Genomic DNA, 19,397 nt, shown 5'->3' on the forward strand with positions numbered 1-19,397 from the left:
ATGACCTTGACTGCGAAGTTGCCACAAGTAATTTCTTCCTGCTAGGTTCTTGAGCTAAGCCTGAAGTGTGGTGCACAAAGACATTTGCAATGTACGTGCAGGACTGGGTGCACACACAGGAGGGGACCTGCCTGTCTTTGCCATGTCTCGCCACCTCTTCAGCCTCATCTAACATGATGGGGCTTCCCCTCCTTTGGACCCCCGTGCTCAAGCCTCAATAAACTTCATGTCCTCTGATACATCATGCCTCTGAGTATTTATCTGAACTCTCTTCTTCAGCTACCAGTGGCTGGTTAACGGCTCATTATCCTTTCGTGTGTGGTTAAGATGGCCCCTCCTCCAGAAAGCCTTCCCTGAGTTGACAATCACAGCTCCCTCTGTTACCTGACTCCATTCCCCCATACTGTTACTGGCTACAAACTCCCTGGGTAAGGGAATTCTTCTTCTATGAATTGTTCTGCCTGGCATGTGGAAGGGTCATGACACATGAGTCACAAATAACTAAGTAAATCTTCTTTCTCCCCCTCCTCCCCTTCCCAGTGAAATTTTCCCCCAGAAACTCTCAGTTACTCAGATTGTCTGACATCTTATTAGAGATCCAAGAAGTCTTTTATTTCACCCTTAGAAATGGTCTCTGATGCTTATGGTTAACGGAACCAGCAACCCACTGGGGGTCCCCCAGCCTCCAGGTGGTGGCGTCTTCTTGTTTAAATACACAAGGGCATAAGGAATAATTACTTTTAAATGTTTGGTGGGCCTCTCCAGTGCAACCTTTTGGACGTGGAATTTTCTTTATCTTTCTTTTTTCTTTTACTTTTAAGTAATCTGTATACCCAACATGGGGCTCAAACTCAAAGCCTGGAGATCAAAAGTTGCATGTTCTACCAACTGAGCCAGCCAGGCACCCCTTGAAATAATAATTAAAAAAAAAAGACTTATTTATTTATTCGAGAGAGCATGTGTGTGCATGTGTGTGTGAGTGAGGGTAGAGGAGGAGAGAGAGACTCTTCACGCAGACTGCTGAGTTCAGAGCCTGACGGGCTCCTCGCCATGACCCATGAGATCACGACCTGGGCCCAAACCAAGAGTCAGACACTTACCTGATAGAGCCACTCAGACACTCCTGGAATAATAACTTAAAAAAAAAAAAAGTTTATTACTATGAGCCAAACACTATTGGAGGCGCTGTCCGTCTATATTATCCTATTCATGTCTCACGGTTGCCCTGGGGGTCAGTTCTGCTGTTGTTCCTCTTTACAGATGAGGAAATGGAAGCTCAGAGAGGTTGGGTAACTTGCCCAAGGACATATATTTACAAGGGATGGAACTGGGAGCCAAACTCAGGGGCCTTGGTCCCAAGTCCTGCCCCTCAGCCACACAGCCAGGTAGCAGGAACAAGAGTTCGGGGTCCCACCCAGAGCCAAGGACCAGGTTTCTTACTGGCCCACAATAATGGGCATACACTGCTCTCCATCCGTTGGGTTTCAGCCACTCTGTTCCACTGAACCCTCCTTCGTCCCTCCCATGGCCCTCAGCCTCACAACTTCTGCCTCATCTCTTGGGGTCCTGTGACTTCTGCTGCCTCTCCTTGCCAACTGCTAATCCCTCCCAGTGCCTCCAAGTCAGACTTCTCAACACAGAGGCTCTGATGTGCTTCTGTTGGGCAAAACTCTCATGTCAGTCCACTCCAAATGCTCCTGGCCGACCCCATAATGGGCTGCTCCTGGCTCATGGGCCATCCTGGTCCAACTGGATGTTGCCAAGAGGTTAGGGACGTCTGATGTTCCTCAGAAGGGTCTGAAAGTCCAGTTGGGTCTCAGAGCCTAAGAAACTTCTAAAACTTCAACTCAAAAAGGACTTAAAAGGGAGGTGTTAGGGGCCCGTGGGTGACTCAGTGGGTTAAAGCCTCTGCCTTCGGCTTGGGTCATGATCCCAGGGTCCTGGGATCGACCCTCACATCAGGTTCTCTGCTCCGCGGGGCGCCTGCTTCCTCCTCTCTCTCTGCCTCTCTGCCTACTTGTGATCTCTGTCAAATAAATAAATAAAATATTATTATTATTTTTTTTTTTTTAAAAAGGGCTGGTATTTGAAGTATTCATGGACATGGATGTTTTTGCCTTCCTGTCTCAGGTTGGGCTGCCCTTACGAGATACCATAGACTGGGGGCCTTAAACAACGTACATTGATTCTTATCACAGTCTTGGAGGCTGGGAAGTCCATGGTAAAGGTGTTAGCCAATTCTGTTTCTGTTGAGAGCTCTTTTCCTAGCTTGCAGATAGCAGCCTTCTTGCTGTGTTTTCCCATGGCAGAGAGGGAGGGAAAGAACTCTCTGGTGTCTCTAATAAGGTCACTAATGCCATGGGTACTAATCCTCTCATGACCTCATCCAACCCTAATTACATCTCTAAGGCCCCATCTCCAAATACCAAAACACTGGAGGTTAGCACTTCAGTGTATGAATTTGTGGGAGCTGCCTTCAGTGTATAACACTGCCTAATATTCATTCCCCTTTCTGGGACCTGCACCCTGACTTTCCTCTTGGGAACCACCCCTTCCCTTCCCCACTCAGTTCCTGTGGTCCTGGAGAACCACCCACATGCAGCTTCTTGGGTAGGTAGAAATTGCCCTGTCCAATGAATGTATCTACCCCCTGGATATAATAATCATTATATTTAATAATCATTATATTTAAGAGAACCATGACCTATATTTGGACCAATCAGAGGGACTGCTATAGGTTGAATTATGCTACCCCCCAAAATTCATATGTTGAAATCCTAGCCCTTGATGTGATTGTATTTGGAGATGGGGCCTTATGAGAGATAGTTGAGGTTAAATGAGATCACAAGGGTGGGGCTCTAATCCCGTAGGATTGGTGTCCTTATAAGAAGAGGAAGAGACCCCAGACCTCCCCCCAACCCAACTCTTTGTCTCTCAACCCCAGTCCCTATGCACAGAGGGGTGAGGACATGTGAGGACCCAGTGAGAGGGTGAGCATCTACGATTCAGGAAGAGCGGCCTCGCCGGAAATCAGCTCTGATGGCCCCTCGATCTTGGACTTCCTGCCTCCAGAACCATAAGAACAGAAGTCCTGAGCATGCCTGATTTGAACTCCTGGTTCTGCCTGTGCCTGAACTAGGTCTCATGTCTGCATTACCACACTTACACAAGCCAATGAATTCTTTTTGCCTGAGTTTGGTTTCTGTCACTTGCAACCAAAAGCACTGTGACTGATACAGAGTCAACTCTCATTTTATTATGTTCTTTCAGAAACAGGCAAAACAAATCTATGATGACCAGAAAAGTCATCATAATTACATTGGTGTAATTGAGTTGTAGTCAGACAGTGCCACAATAATTGAAGCCTTGGAACCTATACTCCCTCGGGGCAGGTGAACAGAGAAGAACTTGGGAATTCTTGAATTCTCACCAGCTCCTTGGAGATCATGCATCTGTTTGGCTTTCTCCCAGGGTGTGAAATCTTTAAGTGGGGTTAGGGAGTCCTCTGCCTAAGCTCTTGCTCCTCCAAGGGACAGCCCTTCCCACCAAGAGGCATCACACTAGCGTAGAAATCTCCATATTCATGGTAGCAGGTCCGATCTATGGAGTCTTTTCTTGCACACCAGGCCGGCACATTTGCCAAGCACCTTGCTCAGGGTTTTTTTGTTTTGTTTTTAAGATTTTATTTATTTATTCGACAGAGAGAGAGAGATCACAAGTAGGCAGAGAGGCAGGCAGAGAGAGGGGGAAGCAGGCTCCCCGCTGAGTAGAGAGCAGCGAGCCCAATGCGAGGCTCGATCCCAGGATCCTGAGATCATGACCTGAGCCAAAGGCAGAGGCTTAACCCACTGAGCCACCCAGGTGCGCCTGGTGGCAGTCTTCTAATTGGACAGCGCAGGCAACCTGTAATTTCTGAGAGGCAGATTTTTTTGGTGATTTACAAATGAAGTTAGAAGTTTGGCCACAAGGAACACTCTGCTCAAAGGGTACGTTGATAACATATCTGCCGGTGGTAACCCCCATTGGGCCTGTCTTCATTCAGAAAATAACCCAGAGGGGCTCAGTTCATGATCTTAGGTTCCTGAGATTAAAAGCCCTGTGTCAGGCTCTACACTCAGTGTGGAGTCTGCTTGTCCCTCTCCCTCTGTTCCTCCCCCTGTTCTCTCTCTCTCAAATAAATAAGTAACATCTTAAAAATAATAATCCAGAAGGGAAACAACCCAGTATGTTTCACAGCTTTTTTTTTTTTTTAATTTTATTTATTTATTTGACAGATAGCGACCACAAGTAGGCAGAGGCAGGCATAGGGTGGGGAGTGAAGCAAGCTCCCTGCTGAGCAGAGAGCCTGATGTGGGCCTGGATCCCAGGACCCTGAGATCATGACCTGAGCTGAAGGCAGAAGCTTTAACCCATTGAGTCACCCAGGCGCCCCTGTTACACAGCTTCTAATGAAAGTAAACGTAGGCTCACCTTGTGACCCAGTAAGTCCGCTCACAGGTATTTACCTCAGAGAAATGAGAGCTTACCTCCACCAAAACGAACAAAACTTTCCAGAATGTTCACCACAGCTTTATTAGGTACAACAGGAAGATCTTAAATGCAGTGTTGAGTGAAATCAGCCAGACACAAATGAGACTACTCGGTATTCCAAGTATAGCAAGTCCAGAAACAGGCAAAACAAATCTATAATGACAGAAAGCAGAATAGTGTGGTTGCCTCTTGCTTGGGGGCCAGGGGTGCCATGAGGGAAGGTAGATTGGGAAGAAGCACAAGGGATCTTTGGGGGGTATTGGCACTTTCTATTGATCTGGTGATGGTTACACAGGTGTGCATATAAAGGGAAAGTAGTGGAGCTGAACCCGGAGAGTTTGCGCGCTTCAGTGGGTATAAAGTACACTTGAGTCAAGGCCTCTCCCCACATGTCCGCAGCCACGCCCACACAAAACCCCCGGAGGCCCAGACCCAGCTGGGGCCCGGCCCTGCCCGCTCCCGGGAAAGTGCCGGCCAGCCCCACTGTCCGACTGTGTCCCGCCAAGGCGGGGCCGCGGTCTCCCGCGCGGGTCCTGGACGCGTGCGCCCCGCCCCCACGGGCGCCCCGCGACCGCACGCCCGGGCCCGCTCCGCCCCGGCCCCGCCCCTGTCCCGCCCCGGCTCGCCCCGCCCTGCTTATCTGGCCGGTCGGCCGGGGCCCGGGAGGTGGCCGGCGGGCGGGCAGGGGCCGCGCGATGTCGCACGGAGCCGGGCTCGTCCGCACCACGTGCAGCAGCGGTGGCTGCCCGGGGGCCGGCGCGGGACAGCCGAGCGCAAGGCCCTCGGAGGGGCGGCTGGACCCCGTCTACCCCCGCACGTACTCGGCCCTGTTGAAGGTGGCGCAGATGGTAAGAGAGGCCGGGGCGCGGGGCCGGGGTCTCGCGGAGAGGCGGGGCAGGAAGGGGAGCGGGCGGTGGCGCGCCGGGCGGCTGGAGCCGGGCGGAGCCCGCGGGAGCATCGCTCGGCGGGCGGGGCGGGGCACGGCGCCGCTACGGTCAAGTTCGGGGAGGGCTTCCTTCGGAAAGTTGGGTGCGCTGCCCCGGCCCTGGAACTCAGCCGCGACGCCGCCCTCGCTCCCGCGGACGCAGGTCTCCAGGGCCCCAGGCTTTTTCCAGCCAGCCCTCTGCGGGGCCCGGCCCGCTTTCCGACAGAAAGCGCAGGCAAAAGTTGCTTTTCCTCTTCCTTCCTCTTCTTTGGGCCGCGCCGCTTCGAACCCGAATCTGGGGTGTTAGAGTCGCCAGGCGGGGCGCTGAGGCGGCGAAACCCGTCCTTCTCCCCCTCGAGGCCTCCTCTTTCCTCCCAACCGAAGAGAGCAGGGTTGCCCTGCTCTGGGCGCAGTTTCGCAGAGGAGAGGAAGTCCGAAGTTCTCAGTTCCCTGGTGGGGAAACGGAATGGGGATCCTCGGAGACAGCCGTCCTAGACCCCCGACCTCTCAAGTTCAAGGGAGGGTCCGGGTCTTAGGGGGCCGCTGGAAGGCAGAGGATCGATGGGGAAGCTCCGTTTTGAGGAGCCTGTGCACTAGTCCCCCTGCTAACTGTAGGGAGTATCCAACCCTGTATTTACTGTTTTTTCCTGTATATACATACTTACGGTAAAGTTTAATTTACCAGTTAGGCATAATAGGAGATTAACAATGACTAATAATAAAATAGAACAATTATAACTATATGCTGGAATAAAAAGTATGTAAATGTGGTCTCTCACTCTCAAAATGCCTTTTTGTACGAACTCACTCTTCTTGTGCTGATGTGAGATGAAAAAAATGCCTGACGGATGAGATAAAGCATTGTGACATAGCATTAGGCTGCTATTGATCTTCTGACGAATCAGCAGAGCAGAGGGTCATCTGCTTCTGCTTTATGGTTGACTGTGGGTAATTTAGCAAAGCTGCAGATGGGCAGTGCTGGGGAGTCCTCATTTGGGAGAGCCAGAGTCACCCGAATGGGGAGTCACCTATTAAGCCTGGCAGGCTGCAGGTCTAAGCCCTGAGTAGGACAAGCGTGGTGCAGGTGGTGGCCTCCACCAGGGCTGACGTCATCTGGCCTGTTCTCTTGTTCCCCACTCTTTTCTTTCTCCCCATTTTTTTTCTTCTTTAAACACATGTTCATCTTAAACACCTTTCCCATTCGTCTGATGTGTATTGTGAAACTAGGTTGGGCTCTTGGTGAGTCCACTCATTGTAATGTTTGCAGTGAGAATGGTGGCGGGGGAGGTGGTAGTTTTGAAGAGGCGTGTGGAGAAAAGAAGGTGGACATAGGGACAAGGTTACGTAGCCAGAAGCCGGTGTTTCCTATGGCAGGCCAGTCCCAGGATGCTGGACACTGTGAAAGCTTGCCCATGAGTCCAACGCACTTTGTTCTTGTGTGTGTAAAAGGGGCTCTCATTTCCTGCTTAGGCCAGATCTGAAGGGAGGGGTGCTGAGTTCTCTTTTCTCTAAGAAGGGTGTCTAGATGGACCAAAAATTAGGAAGTGTTAGCTATGAACAACAACACATTGTGCTGAGGAGTGTTGGTTTTGAGCCGGGCATTTTTGGACTCACATTAAGACTGCTGATCAGCCAAATAGAGGGGACCAGCCTACCTCTTCATCCTTAAAAGGTGAGCGGGAATGAGACAGACCCTAATGGAGACTGGAAGACATGTCATGAATGAAATAATGAGTTTGGTGGCCAAAAATTAGGATCAGAAGGACTACTTCTTCTGGTCCATGAGTTTCATGGACAAAGGTCATGGGTTTAAGAAGGCTCCATGTTGGTCCATGAGTTTGGTGGGTAAGGTTTGTGGAAAAGAGAAAGCTCCATTTCATTGAAAGTTCCTTCGCCTGTGGCCCTTATGCTGGGTTGCAGGTGATAGTCACAGGGCCTGTTGTTCCATAGAAGGGAAAAAAGACCTAGGGAATTGCTTCTCCATTGTACCCCTTAAAATCATCTTCACGGGATTCTAATGCCTTCTTCTTCCCCTGAGGAGGCCCCTGTGATTGCAGGCTGGTTTGAGCTGACCCCTTGGAAGTGAACTTGTCCTTGCAGGGTAATCATATAGAGAGACTCTTCAGAGTTGTCTACTTGGGCCTCTTATCTAACTCTTTCCCATTCTCCTCCTCTTCCTCTTCTCTTGGGGCCTGCATGGACATTTGATATTCTTTCATCTTTTTCCTGGAAACATGTGCATAGCCAGGAATTAACCACATTGGGGAAGGGCAGATACAGCTAAAATGGCGCCACCAGTGGGCACTGTATCCATGGGTCTCTGATTTAGACCACCGCCATCTCATTTGCATCCTGAAAAGGCTGAACTGAATATCCTAGACTTCCCATTAAGTGTTTTCCTCATGGTCTAATCAGCAGACCTGTCAATATATTACCTTAAATAATTGAAAAAGCTGTTCCCTTTGAGAACAACTTCCTTTCCTTGCTTTGCATCTCTCCTGGGTCCACCAGTACCAGAAAATGAAGAGAGATAACAGAAAGAAAGTGAGTTTCTTAGTGAATGTTAGTACTTGTCACTTTAATGAATCTTTATAATCTTGTGGCTTCAGTAGTTTAGTTTCTTGGGTCTCCCTCTTTAGCCAAGAGACTGTCACACTTGGTGACCCTAAAGGAGCAGGTTTCTTTGTTGTTGTTAATAGCTCTTGTTTTTTGAACCCTATCATTGTTCTTTGTAAGGCACTAGGGAGGCATGCCTGGGTGGCTCAGTCGGTTAGGCATCTGCCTTCCACTAACCCTAATCCTAACCTGAGCCGACGGCAGACTCCTAAACCGACAGAGCAACCCAGGCACCCTAAAAGACTACATATTCTATGATTTCACTAATTAACATGGGATATACAGAACAGGTAAATTTCTAGAGACAAAGTTGGGTAGTGGTTGCTCAGGGCTGAGGAGTTTGGGAACAATGGGGAGTGGCTGCTAAGAGGTAGGTGGTTTCTTTTCGGATGAGGAAAATGTTCTAAAATGGATTGTGGTGATGGTTGCACAACCCTGTGAATATACTAAAAACCATCGGTTTGTACACTTTAAATGTGTGAATTGTATCTCCGTAAAGCGGCTAAAAGGAAATCTAGGGAAGAGTTTGGAGGGGGGACTCTGTGTGGTGGGTGTGGGAGCGCCACAACACAGGAAACTCCCCGGCCATCCTCCCATCCACTACTAGACAGAGGAATGTCCCCTGCAGACCTCACAGAATCTGAGCCCAGGGGGGTGCCCTGAGGTCCGGAGGGGTCCAGATGGCCCTGTGTGTGACCTCACCAGCATTCCTCATCAGTGCAGTTGTTCAGCAGACACTTATGAGTGCCATGTTCATCTTTGTTTCTGCGGGAGCAGGGGGCTGTGACAAAGCCCTTACCCTCAGGAAGTCTGTGGTTTCACCGAGGAGACAGATGAGTCCCAAAATTGACTGGTGGGGGAGGTTAAAAAAAGAGTCTGGTTGCCTACACTAGGAAGGAAGGAGAGAGGTTTGAAACCTTCAAGAAGGTCACATCTGAGTTGAAACTTGAGAGCTGAGTACAAGTTGGTGAGGTTGGGAGTGCACCTTTACCTCTGGAATGTCTTTATTCAGTATGTTTAAGTTGGAGATAAGGGATAGTTTGGGGGTGTTGGAGGAGAAGAGAATACAGCAGGACATGAGGAAGCACTTGGGCAGTCCTGATATCTAGAAGGAGGTGTCATCTCATTTCCTGGGTATCTTCTGTGTTCTCATGTGAGGCACATGGAAGACAGACCCTTTCTGCATGTGCAGAGAAACAGAGGCTGGTCCATATGGAGGGAAAATCAGATTGTGGTTTCACAAGCAGCAAATATGGAAACTTATATGTCCTCCAGAAGTTTCATTTATTTACTCAGCAAATATTTGAGCACCTGTTGTATGCTAGAACATGCTGAAAAGAAGAGTAAATAAGGCAGATCAGTCAAATAGGGGAGATAAACATTAATAAAACGATTATAAATCTGTAACTGTAAACTGGGACAGGAGCTCGGAAAAAGAAGTATTAAGTGTCATAGAGAATTAAATGGAGAGTCTGATCTGTCTGGGTGGTGAGGAAGGGCTTCTCTAAGGAAGGGATATTATATTGGAAGAATGAGGGAACGGCATTTCCTGATGAAGGAGAAACACAGTGACTCTGCAAGTCTGGAAAAAGGAGTATTGCTGTCGTTGGAGGGCAGGGGACAGAGGTGGAAGTGGTTTGGGTGAGACTGGAGAAAAATGCAAGGGCCAGACCCTTGGGGCCTGCAAGATCACCTTGAGGGTATGGTCCTTCATCTAAGAATACCAGGAAAGCATCCTGTCACCATCCACCCAAGTGGTGGTTTTCAAACCAGGGCTGTACCGCCCCCTAGAGGTTATTTTGGAACTTTATGGAAACTTGGTTGTGGCAGGGTTTAGGATCATATAATATATATACATTTTATTAATTTCGGGATAATAATGAGAGCATTGCCAATAATTAGTATCCTAAAGAGATGTTTTATCTGGAAGAAGCTTAAAGGAGCCTGCGCAGGCCAGGTGGAAGCTGAGTGGGGTTGTGAGTCAGGGGAGAGTACACTTAGTTTTCTGGCATGAGAGAGCATTCTAAATACCCTCCAGCAGGCCAGGGCGATTATGAGCTTCACTCTGAAAATTCACAGCCCAGTTCCCAAACAGAATTGGACTGTGGGGATGGGGGGGGGGGATCCCAGCCTCTGGAGTAGCTGGGAATGGACTTATGCTTGGAGACTGACCCAGCATAACCCAGAATGGTCCACCCCTCTTTGTTCTACTTTATGTCTCTGTAGCAGGGCAGCAGCAGCTGGGTTCCCAAATGCAGTCTGCACATCCCTGTCCTGTTTCCTGGAAGGCAGAGGGTTAAAGGTGTTAAAGGCAGCAAAGAACCTCACTGCCAAGATTCTTTTACTCGTGGCCCAGTCCTAATCCAAGAACAATTTTCCATCAATAGCCAAACAAATAAAAATAATAAAACAGGGGCGCCTGGGTGGCTCAGTGGTTAAGCCGCTGCCTTCGGCTCAGGTCATGATCTCAGGGTCCTGGGATCGAGTCCCGCATCGGGCTCTCTGCTTGGCAGGGAGCCTGCTTCCTCCTCTCTCTCTCTGCCTGCCTCTCTACCTACTTGTGATTTCTCTCTGTCAAATAAATAAATAAAATCTTTAAAAAAAAAAAAATAAAACATAACAAGTTAGGAGCTTTATTCCCAATGACAGAAGTAATGCTTGTTCTTTGTAGAAATTTGGGGAAACATGCCGTACCTGGGTGGCTCGGTCGTTAAGTGTCTGCCTTCAGCTCAGGTCATGGTCCCAAGGTTCTGGGATCAAGCCCCCATTGGGCTCCCTGCTCAGTGGGAGGCCTGTTTCTTGTTTCTCCCTCTTCCACTCCCCCTGCTTGTGTTTCCTCTCTTGCTCTCTCTCTCTCTGTCAAATAAATAAAATCTTAAAAAAAAAAAAAAAAGAAAGAAACTTGGGGAAACACAAAAAAAGCAGACTGTCTGTTTTCCAAGATTAGTCTTTAAAGTAAAATCTTATACCATTTCATAGTAGACATCTATAATTTGGGGTAGTTTCTTTTTCTTTCTTTCTTTTTTCTTTTTTTTTTTTTTAAAGATCTTGCTTATTAGAGAGAGAGAGAGCACGAGCATGGGGGAGAGGCAGAAGGAGAGGGAGAAGCAGGGAGCCCCATGTGTGGCCTGATCCCAGAACCCTGGGATCATGACCTGAGCCGAAGGCAGACACTTAACCAACTGAGCCACCCAGGGACCCCTGTTTTGTTTCATATAGAAAATTAGAATGACATATATCTATTTTGTAAAATGCCTTTTTTTGGGGGGAGGGGCTTAATATGCGATAGATGTTTTCTTGTGCCACTTAATGTTTGTCTGCCATTTGGTTTTTAACAGCATCACTGTAGCCAGTCATGGCTGTACCAAGGTCTGGGTGAACAGCCCCCTCCCCCTTGTTGTGGCCCAGAAATCTTCCAGTTCTGTCCATGTACAAACAAAGCCGCGGTGAACTTCTTGTAGAGAAGTCCTGGTATACACATCCCTAAATCCTTCCTCAGGATAAATGGCAGTGACCTTTCACAGAGATAGAGATGAAGTGTTTTGTGCCCTTTGGAGCCTGGTGACATTAAACTGATGTAAACGTTTTAATATCTGGAAATTAATGAGTGTCCCTTTATCATCCAGAAATTTCAAGGAGCCAGAGGTGATGGTAATAGTATTTGAAGTTGTAATAGTGTTTTTGGTGTCTGATGGTTTGGGAAAGGAACAATGCCATTGATGGGCTAGAAGATTCTGTAGTGCTCTTCAATGCACTTGAATCTGAGTAAAGACAACAGCATCTGCATAAATTTGAAGAGTGATGGTACCACAGCTTATTTATTCAGGTTGCAAAGCATGTGCGTTTCTGCACTACTGGCAAGAATTCCCCTCCAGGGCACCCCAAAAACTACCTGCCTCCAGATTGGAAGCCAGTGGCTGGAGAAGAGGAAGACACCAGATGGAGGGTCCCCTGGGCTACAGGGGCTGGGGGAGCACAAGTGGGTGCGTGTGTGGTCCCTCATGAGGCAGAAGGGAGTCCCACGGGTGTTTGGGCATTACCGTGGGTATTAAAGACCCTCTAGGGCAATCCTGGGCCTCACTCGGGGACTCCCTGTGGGGGTCAGTATGTGTCGTCCAATTTCGGGATCAGGGAAGGGCTCCTCTCTGCTCCCTTCCTCCCAGGCCCTCGCCCTCCCGCCGTGCTCCCAGTGCTTCCTGCTCAGCGCCAGCGCCACTGGACCCTCCATCTGTTTCCTCCCCCTGTCTTCTGCCCTCCCGCGCCAGCCCAGGCGTGCTGCCCATGGAAGCCTCCCTCTGACCCGCCGCCTGCCACATGCTTGCCGCCTTTGTCACCAGTTTGGCTCGGCCGCTCCCTCGCCTGCTGCTCACTCTCTGGCATTCCTCACCGGGGCCTTAGCAACTCCTGGCATCCTGGCAACATCCTGGCGCAGAGCCGGCTAGTGGCTGGCTACTGCTGGCTGCTGGTGGCTGGGCAGCCCCAGGGACTTTTCGGAAAGAAAGGAGAATGGGAGGGATTCTCTCCCCACCCTATCCCAGCTCCCAGGCAGAAATCGCAATCAGAACCTAGAAGCTGCTCAGCCTCCTACAGAAAAAGAAGTTCACCTGGTTTGTGTTTTAATCAGCACCGATCTGATTGGAACATGGCCCTTCCTTTCCCCAGAGCGGCCATACTTTTTTTTTTCCTTACTTCGGACAGGTAAAAGGATAGATGGGTTGACAGAGAAGGAGAAATTGTCTGTAAAGCACTTTCCACGTATTCCCCACGGAAAGGATTGCTGTGAAAGAGGGGAGGGGTATCATCCTGAGTTTTAAAGATGGAGAAGATACAGTTCCTTAAGAAGGGGATGGGAAGGAGGAAATAAAGGAGAAATGAATTACATCTTCCAGGTGCAGAGTAAATTGGAACTTTCTGGAAAGCATCGAGAATTACTAACTACCCTGTGACCGCAGCGTGGTTTTATTCACTTTGTTTTCTAGGTTTTCTTTATTCCCCTAAGACGGCGGCCGCAGTGCTAGTGATTGTGAAGAAGTCTTTTTCGAACTTTTCCTCTCAAGTGATAAAAGTGATACTTCAATAATAATCACAGAGTTGATCACTTACTGAGTTCTTGTTGGGCCAGGTGTTCTACACGTGTTACCTCATTTAATCCCCCCATGATAAGTCAGTTCTGTCGTTACCTGCATTTTATAGATGAGGAAACAGAGACAGGGAGGTTTGGTAACTTGCCCGAAGTCACAGCTGTAAAGAATGAGGCTGGGTTTTGAACCAGCCAGCTTGTGTCAGATCTTGAGCTCATGAATGGACAATTTGGGGTCATTTCATTCTCTTTGCCAATACCCTATGAGTATTTTCCCATGTCATTAAGCCTTATTTGAAAATGATGGGATATGTGCCATTGGTTGTATCTTAACTGATCTCGTCGGCTCCGTGTTGGTGGATAGGCTGCGGCAGATCTGAAGGGAGGGGCTATGAGACTCGACAGCAGGTGCCAGTGGCAATTTCACCCTTTGCCAGAGATGAAATCAGCCAGAGTAGGGAAAACCCCTCACTGGGGTATTGAACAGTATGTGTATAGTATTTCAGAAAGCATATTAACATGTCACGCATAGGGCTGCTGGAACGCTTGAGAGGAAACCATCACTATTATCCTTGTTTGTAAATCACAAGTGCCTCCTGGAAGGGTTGGGACCAAAGAGGGGAGCTAAGGTTTGTGTATTTGCTGTAGTATGTCTGGCAATTTCCCATGCAGTTTCCCTTGGTTTCACCCTTTCAGTGACCCTAGATTATTTATCTTCCCCTTCTTTTGGTTGAATAGAGGCTGAGAGGTGTTGTAACTTGCCCAAGTTTCAAATATTCATTTAATTCTGGAGCCAGCATTTGAAGCCAGGTGTGGGCAAGGCCTAGTCTTTTGCCACTGTGGTATGCCATCCATTCAGGTAGGGTAAGCAGGCTCCCAGTCTAGTCCAGGGTGGCAGATGCACCCCAGGGTGACCCCCCGTGAGTCACAACCCTGTGTAATCCATCCTCTTGAGTGTGGATGGACCCTGGGACTTGCCTCTAGCTGACAGAATACAGCAGAGCTGACGGGATGCCATCCCCATGGCTATGTCATGTCATATGCCAAGGTGAATGGATGTTGCCGATGCAGTTCAAGTCCCAAATCTGTTGATTCTGAGTTAATCAAAACGAGATCGTTTCCAAGGGAGCCTGATTTACTCATGTGGAAGTCCTTAAAAGAAGTACTGGAAGGGGGGTTCACCTCGGTGGCTCAGTCAGTTAAGCGTCTGCCTTCGGCTTAGTTTATGATCCTTGAGTCCACACCAGGCTTTCTGTTCAGCCGAGAGCCTGCCTCTCCCTCTGCCTCTCCCTCTGCCCGCCACCCCCACCCCCTGCTCCTGCTTTCTCTCTATCTCAAATAAGTAAACAAAAATCTTTAAAAAGAAGAAGAAGAAGAAGAAGAAGGTACTGGGTCCTTCTCAAGAAGGAGGTTCTCCTGCTGGCCCTGAGAAATCATCTGCTTTGGGAGTGGGGCAAGGGGCCAGGCAGAGGCCCATGTGGCAAGCATCTATGAGTTGTGTCTAGAAGCTGAGAGCAGCCCTCAGCTGATGGCCAGAAAAACAGACCTGAGTCCTACAGCTTAAGGAACTAAAATCTGCCATCAACCACGTGGCCTTGGAAGAGGGCCCCCAAGCCTCAGATAAAGCCCCAGGTTGGCCAATATCTTGCTGCAGCCTTGTGAGACCTAGTGCAGAAGACTCCCACCTGGGGCTCCGGGCCAGTGGAAGCGGTGACAGGATAAATAAATATTCTAAGCTATTTAGTTTGTGGTCATTTGGTACACAGCTGTAGATAACTCCTGCACCCACAGAAGCCTCTCCTGTGTCTGCTCCTTGTCAGGGATGATGAGGCTACAGCAGTGCCATCCTTATAACAGTAATGACCATATTATTTTTATATGAGCTATGATCATACGTCACTGAATTCCTGGGCAGTGAATCTGTTGAGCCCTTGCTGTGGGCATTGTGCTGCCTGCTTGATCTGCAAGAACTCCACTTGTCGTTATAACATTTCTAGGAGGTGTCCATATTCCCATTTTACAGACGTGGGGAGAGGGGGCCTTCTCTGCAGCCTTTAGGCTTGTTAAAACTGCCTCCCCAGCAGTCCTCTTTTCTTCCATGGTCCCTTCCAGAGCTATTCTAAAAAATAAACTGATCCAAACAGAAGGTATGACTGTGTAATTTCTCAAATTATGTTTATTTTTTAAAAACAGATAACATGATCAGGGCGCCTAGTGGCTCAGTCAGTTAGGCGTCCAACTCTTGATCTCGGTTCAAGTCATGATCTCAGGGTCATGGGACTGAGCCTTGCATCAGGCTGCACACTCAGCTGGGAGTCTGCTTGAGATTCTCTCTGCCTCTGTCCCTCCCCTCACCAACTCACTCTCTTTCTCTCTCTCTCAAATAAGTACATCAGTCTTAAAAAAGAAATAGATAACAAGATCAAGATTTTAAAAGTATAAAAACTCCAGTTTCTACTCTCCCTCCCTGGAGGCCACCAGTGATACCAGTTTCTTGTATATCCTTCAGGAATTATTTTGTGCTTCTCTGTGTCAGTGTGTGTGTCTGTGCACGCATGTGTGTCTCTTCTCTCACCCCCGATGGGAGCATACTTAAACTCGCTGTTCTGTACTTTTGTTACTTAGCTTTCCATCTTGGAGCTAATTCCACGTCCATTCATAAAGAGTTCTCATTCTCTGTAACAGCTGCATTGCCTTGCAGAGAATGGATTTACCATCATTTATTGAAGTAGTCCCCACTGACAGCACTTGGGTTATTTCCAATCTTTTGTTCGCTCAGTGCTGTGGCAGATAGCCTTGTACATAACACAGTGTGGTACATGTACGGGAATATCAGAAGGAGAAGTCCCTAAAATAGAATTCCTGGACCAAATGTGGCCCGTTCTTGGAAGTCTTTCATCTGTCCCAAAAGTCAGCATAACAGACCTTACCTTGTGATCTTCTTCAGGCCGTCAGGCGTCTTCCACATTTATTGACATTGGGAAAGACTGCTTAGTGTTTGGTGTTCAGAGTTCCACTTAGCATTAAGATATTAAGAACTGGGAAAGTTTAGGGAACAAGAAAATTGTGTGACCAGCATTTTTCTTAGAATTTCCCAACATTCATCACAGGGAGTGTTGAAGTCCGCTTCTGTAGAGTAGAGCTAGAGATGTTCTTGTGCATTTGGTTGGTTCTGAGGGAGGGAGGCAGGCAGAGGCAGGAGAAGGAGCCAGACAAAGATGGGTTTTATAAGTCTAAGCATCGGCCTGATGTTTCAGGGTTCTCTGGAAAGTGAGTGTACCTTGATGTTTCAGGGATCTCTGGAAAGTGAGTGCACCCTAGAGATTCTCCTGTTTTGAGGCCGGGGAGCTGGGCCTTTGTACCCTTTATTGACTACAGACCTGGGGTGGTGGGGAGGAGATGAACCTCTGAGCCAGACCACCGCCCCTGTCTGAGGGGGAATCATTAATGCATGTGGGCGGGGTTAGCAGCAGCGCCCCCTGCAGTGCCTGGGCAGTGGTGCACTGACCTGGTTAAACGGAGCCTTTGGAATTGCTTCGGGTCATTCTGATCTCTTCTGAGGCTCTGAGCTGATGCAGTCTGTGGCCAGCTGACTGCAGACTGCTTCCACCTGCAAAACTGGCTTATCAGTATTCTTGCCCCAGGCCCCCTCTGGATCTGCAGTGCCAGGCTGCTCAGCCTTCCAGACTTCTGATGTTACTTTTTGAGGTCCACTTAAATAGTCCTGTTATTTTTTGTCATTTCCTATTTGAAACAAGAGGAGAGGAAAACAAATCAACGTGTACTGGATGAAAAATAAACTCAATAGGGAGCAGAAGTATTTCTGTAACCTTTTAGAAGGGAATGATAAGCAATGTCACTGCCATCATACTGTAGTTAACTTGATTATATCTGTTTTAACTCCTTGGAAAAACTTAAGAACAGAACCACAGGAATTTTTCCTGGAGAAAAGCAATCTGATTTCAGAGCTGGGGACTCTTTGACATACTGTTGTGAGTTTCACGTGGAAAAGGTAAAAGAGGCCCGTCTAACCTTTTATTGATGTGACCTGGTTTTACGAGGGTTCCTTAAATATTACCATTACTGAGCAGTACATCCTGTTTATTGACCGCCGCTTAAGTCAGAGGTAAAAAATCTCTGTCACATAACGTACATTCCCCTGGATCTAATGGGGTCTCCTTGCTGACCTACTCTCACAATTTGTGGTAACATCTGTCCCCCATTTAGAGATGTGATTGCTACTTCAACATACAGTTGCTTGCTGTGATTTAGGGATGAAAAATTACTTTCTAGTTTAGTGGGTTGAAAGACGGCCCCCAAAATATAGGTCTGCGTCCTTACCCTTGGAACCTATGAACATGACCTTTTTTGGAACAAGGGTATTTTCAGATGTAATGAAGTTCAGGGTCTTGAAATCATTTATCCAAATGTACCTGTGAGATCCCTAAGTCCAATGACAAGTGTTTTTAGAAGAGACACACAAAGGAGAAGGGGATGGGGACTTTTGGCTTTGAAACCCTCTCCTACCTTCCCCAGGTGTAATAGGAAACCAGCCCCCCATACTGGGAGGGCAAGCAGAGCTGAGGAAGGAGGCACATTTAATAAACAAAGGGAACCTAGATACAAGGCTTTTCTTGGGCAGCAGCAAGATGAGTCAATTCTGTACCTGCCCAACAAACCTTAAAAGTTTACACCAAGGCCTTAACTGGGTTCAGTCACATATATGGTCCAGATGTTCTCAACATTGCCTCACTGTCTCAAGGCTGTGTCCTTGGAGCAGCCTCTAGGAATGGGAAGGGTCAGTGGAACCCACATTCCAAGGACAGGGAAGGGGCAAGGAGCTCTGAGTGCCGAGGTCCAGCTTACAGGTCAACTCGTGGTCACATTGGTTTGATGACCTTCTCCAACAGTGACATGAAGATGTGACAGAGATTGCTGTGATGTGGCCGTGAGCCCAAGGGTGCACGGCAGCCACCGGAGGCTGGAAGAAGCAATGAATGGATTCTCCCTAGAGTCCCCAGGGAGAACTAGGTCCTGCTGCCACCTTGGTTTAAGCCCGATGATACTGATTTCTGGGTCTGATTTACAGACTTGTGAAAGAATAAATTTCTGTTTTTCTAAGCCACCAAATTGATAGTGATTTTTTACAGCAACCACAGGAAACTAGTACAGCCAGTTCAAGACTTTCCACTGTGGTTAAATTCTAAAAATCCTTAGCAGCGTAGACTGTAGACTTTTACTATTTTCTCCGTGTAGAGGCATTGCTTGCTTCTAGGAACAGTGTTTCAGAGAAGAGATGGCCATCCCCTGACACTCTGGATGGCAATTACATTTCAATCTTCTTTATTTTGGTACATCTTTTTCCTTAATAGCTTATTCAAAAAGAGAAGCAGTCCTTGAATTTCTGCTGAGAAAAGCAGGACCATAAAGATAGAGCAAACATGAAGAGAGCATTGGAGAGTCATTCTCAGATGCAGAGTAGAGACAAAAGATGAAAAGTACATTCCAAAGAACCGCTTTTGGCTTTCTTTGGGCATCGAATGAAATGTCCCCAATTCCCCCAAACCATTAGATTGCCAAGTAAATTTTATAGCATTCCAGTAGAACTTTTAAAGATAAGATATTGCAGCCCCAAAATATGTCGTCTTTTTTTTTTTTTTAAGATTTTATTTATTTATTTTACAGAGAGAGAGAGACTGTGAGAGAGGGAACACAAGCAGGGGGAGTGGGAGAGGGTGAGGCAGGCCTCCTGCCGAGCCCTATGTGGGACTCAATCCGGGACCCTGGGACCATGATCTGAACCAAAGGCAGATGCCTAACGACTGAGCCACCCAGGTGCCCCCAAAATATGTCTAAAGGTGATTGAGTTAGCCCTGCTTGTGAAATAGTTGCAATTTTAAAAAAAATGTCTGTAGGGGCTCGGTTGGTTAAGCATCTGCCTTTGGCTCAGGTCATGATTCCCGGGTCCTGGGATGGAGTCCCACATTGGGCTCCCTGCTCCGTGGGGAACCGACTTCTCCCTCTGCCTCTTCTGCGCCTCCTGCTTGTGTTCCCTCTCTCTTTCTCTCAAATAAAATAAAAATTTTAAAAATATATAAAAATTTAAAAAAAAAATACTTGGAGATGTGCCCTGTGACTTAAGTCTCTAATTATAAATACGTTTATACTTTTAATTTATAAATAATTCCAGATTTACAGAAACTTTGCAGGAACAGTTCAAAGAATTCTCCATATATCCTTCCCTGC

At 47.9% G+C, this 19,397-nt stretch overlaps 1 protein-coding gene across 2 annotated transcripts in view; it reads left to right on the forward strand.

Moving 5' to 3' along the window:
* The first annotated feature begins 5,148 nt into the window (after positions 1-5,148).
* Positions 5,149-19,397, forward strand: part of CMTM7 (CKLF like MARVEL transmembrane domain containing 7) — a 57,353-nt gene continuing 43,104 nt past the window's right edge. Inside the window, exon 1 of one of the 2 annotated variants that reach the window (XM_045089006.1) lies at positions 5,149-5,378. In XM_045089006.1, the coding sequence (XP_044944941.1) occupies positions 5,226-5,378 (153 nt within the window). In that variant the 5' untranslated portion in view covers positions 5,149-5,225. The remainder of the gene's footprint in view (positions 5,379-19,397) is intronic. The other variant, XM_004754300.3, reaches the window with a different exon arrangement.

Source organism: Mustela putorius, unplaced genomic scaffold (genome assembly GCF_011764305.1).
Source record: "Mustela putorius furo isolate JIRA1106 unplaced genomic scaffold, ASM1176430v1.1 tig00003834_pilon_pilon_pilon, whole genome shotgun sequence".
NCBI classification, from domain to species: Eukaryota; Metazoa; Chordata; class Mammalia; order Carnivora; family Mustelidae; genus Mustela; species Mustela putorius.